Here is a 948-nt window from a genome sequence, read left to right on the forward strand (position 1 = left end):
GGGGGGGGGGGGGGGGGGGGGGGGGGGGGGGGGGGGGGGGGGGGGGACATCCACACCCTCGAAGTGGCGGCAAAATACCGCGGCCTGCGGGGAGGAGGGCCCGGTGGAGGGCGAGAGCCGGGGGAGCCCGAGGCCGCGCGCAAGAGGGCCCATCTGCTCGAGTGGGGTAGATCGTGCCCGGCCAGGAGAGACTAAAGGCCGGGCGTCCTGACTGGGGCCCCCCGGCTGTCGATAGATCCCTCCCCCCCCCCCCTGCCTCGCGCGCCCTTGATGCCGGTTTCCTTTTGCCCCTTTTTTCGACCCCCCTCCCCCTCGCCCGTCCCCCTGCTCTTGGTCCTCTCCCCGCGTGCACACCTCCTTGGCGTGCAGTCATGCCACCGCTGGCCGCCGAGGATGACGAGGGCCTGCCGCCCTACATGAAGCGTGTGCGCAATGACTTTCACCCCAACAGCAGCATGTACTTGGTGGGCAAACGCCGGCGCCTCGGCCGGGCGCCCCTGTGGTCCTATACCACGAACAATCTCCTGCCGTCGGATTTGAACCGGCAACGGCTGCCCACCGCCGAGTCCGGAATCGAGCTGAACCCCATGCTGACCGGCCTGTCGGCCGAGTTGATTGGCTCCTCACGGGCCGCTCCGCCGGCTGATGGGCCTCTGGCTTCGAGTGTGCGCATGGATGATGCGGAGGACCCCCTGGCCAGTGGGGCCGGGCAGTTGGCCTTTCAGCTGGACCATTTGCCCCAATCGCAATGGGCGCCGCCGGGCCGGCCGCTCGGCCTGCATGAGGACCAGCACCGTGTGGCTGAGCCGCAACAGCGGCAGCAGCAGCACCACCACCACCAGCTTCTTGAGCAGCAGCGGCTTTTGGAGCAACAACGCGACGCCCAACTTCAAGAGCAGCAGTGGCTGATGGAGCAGCAGCAGCAGCAGCAGCAGCAGCAGCAGCACC

At 69.0% G+C, this 948-nt stretch overlaps 1 protein-coding gene across 1 annotated transcript in view; it reads left to right on the forward strand.

Moving 5' to 3' along the window:
- Positions 1-948, forward strand: part of H696_00558 (hypothetical protein) — a gene marked incomplete at both ends in the record, with an annotated part of 17998 nt that overhangs the window by 8993 nt on the left and 8057 nt on the right. Inside the window, one exon of the mRNA XM_009494434.1 lies at positions 370-901. Coding sequence (XP_009492709.1) covers positions 370-901 — 532 coding nt within the window. The remainder of the gene's footprint in view (positions 1-369; positions 902-948) is intronic.

Source organism: Fonticula alba (genome assembly GCF_000388065.1).
Source record: "Fonticula alba strain ATCC 38817 unplaced genomic scaffold supercont2.1, whole genome shotgun sequence".
NCBI classification, from domain to species: domain Eukaryota; order Rotosphaerida; family Fonticulaceae; genus Fonticula; species Fonticula alba.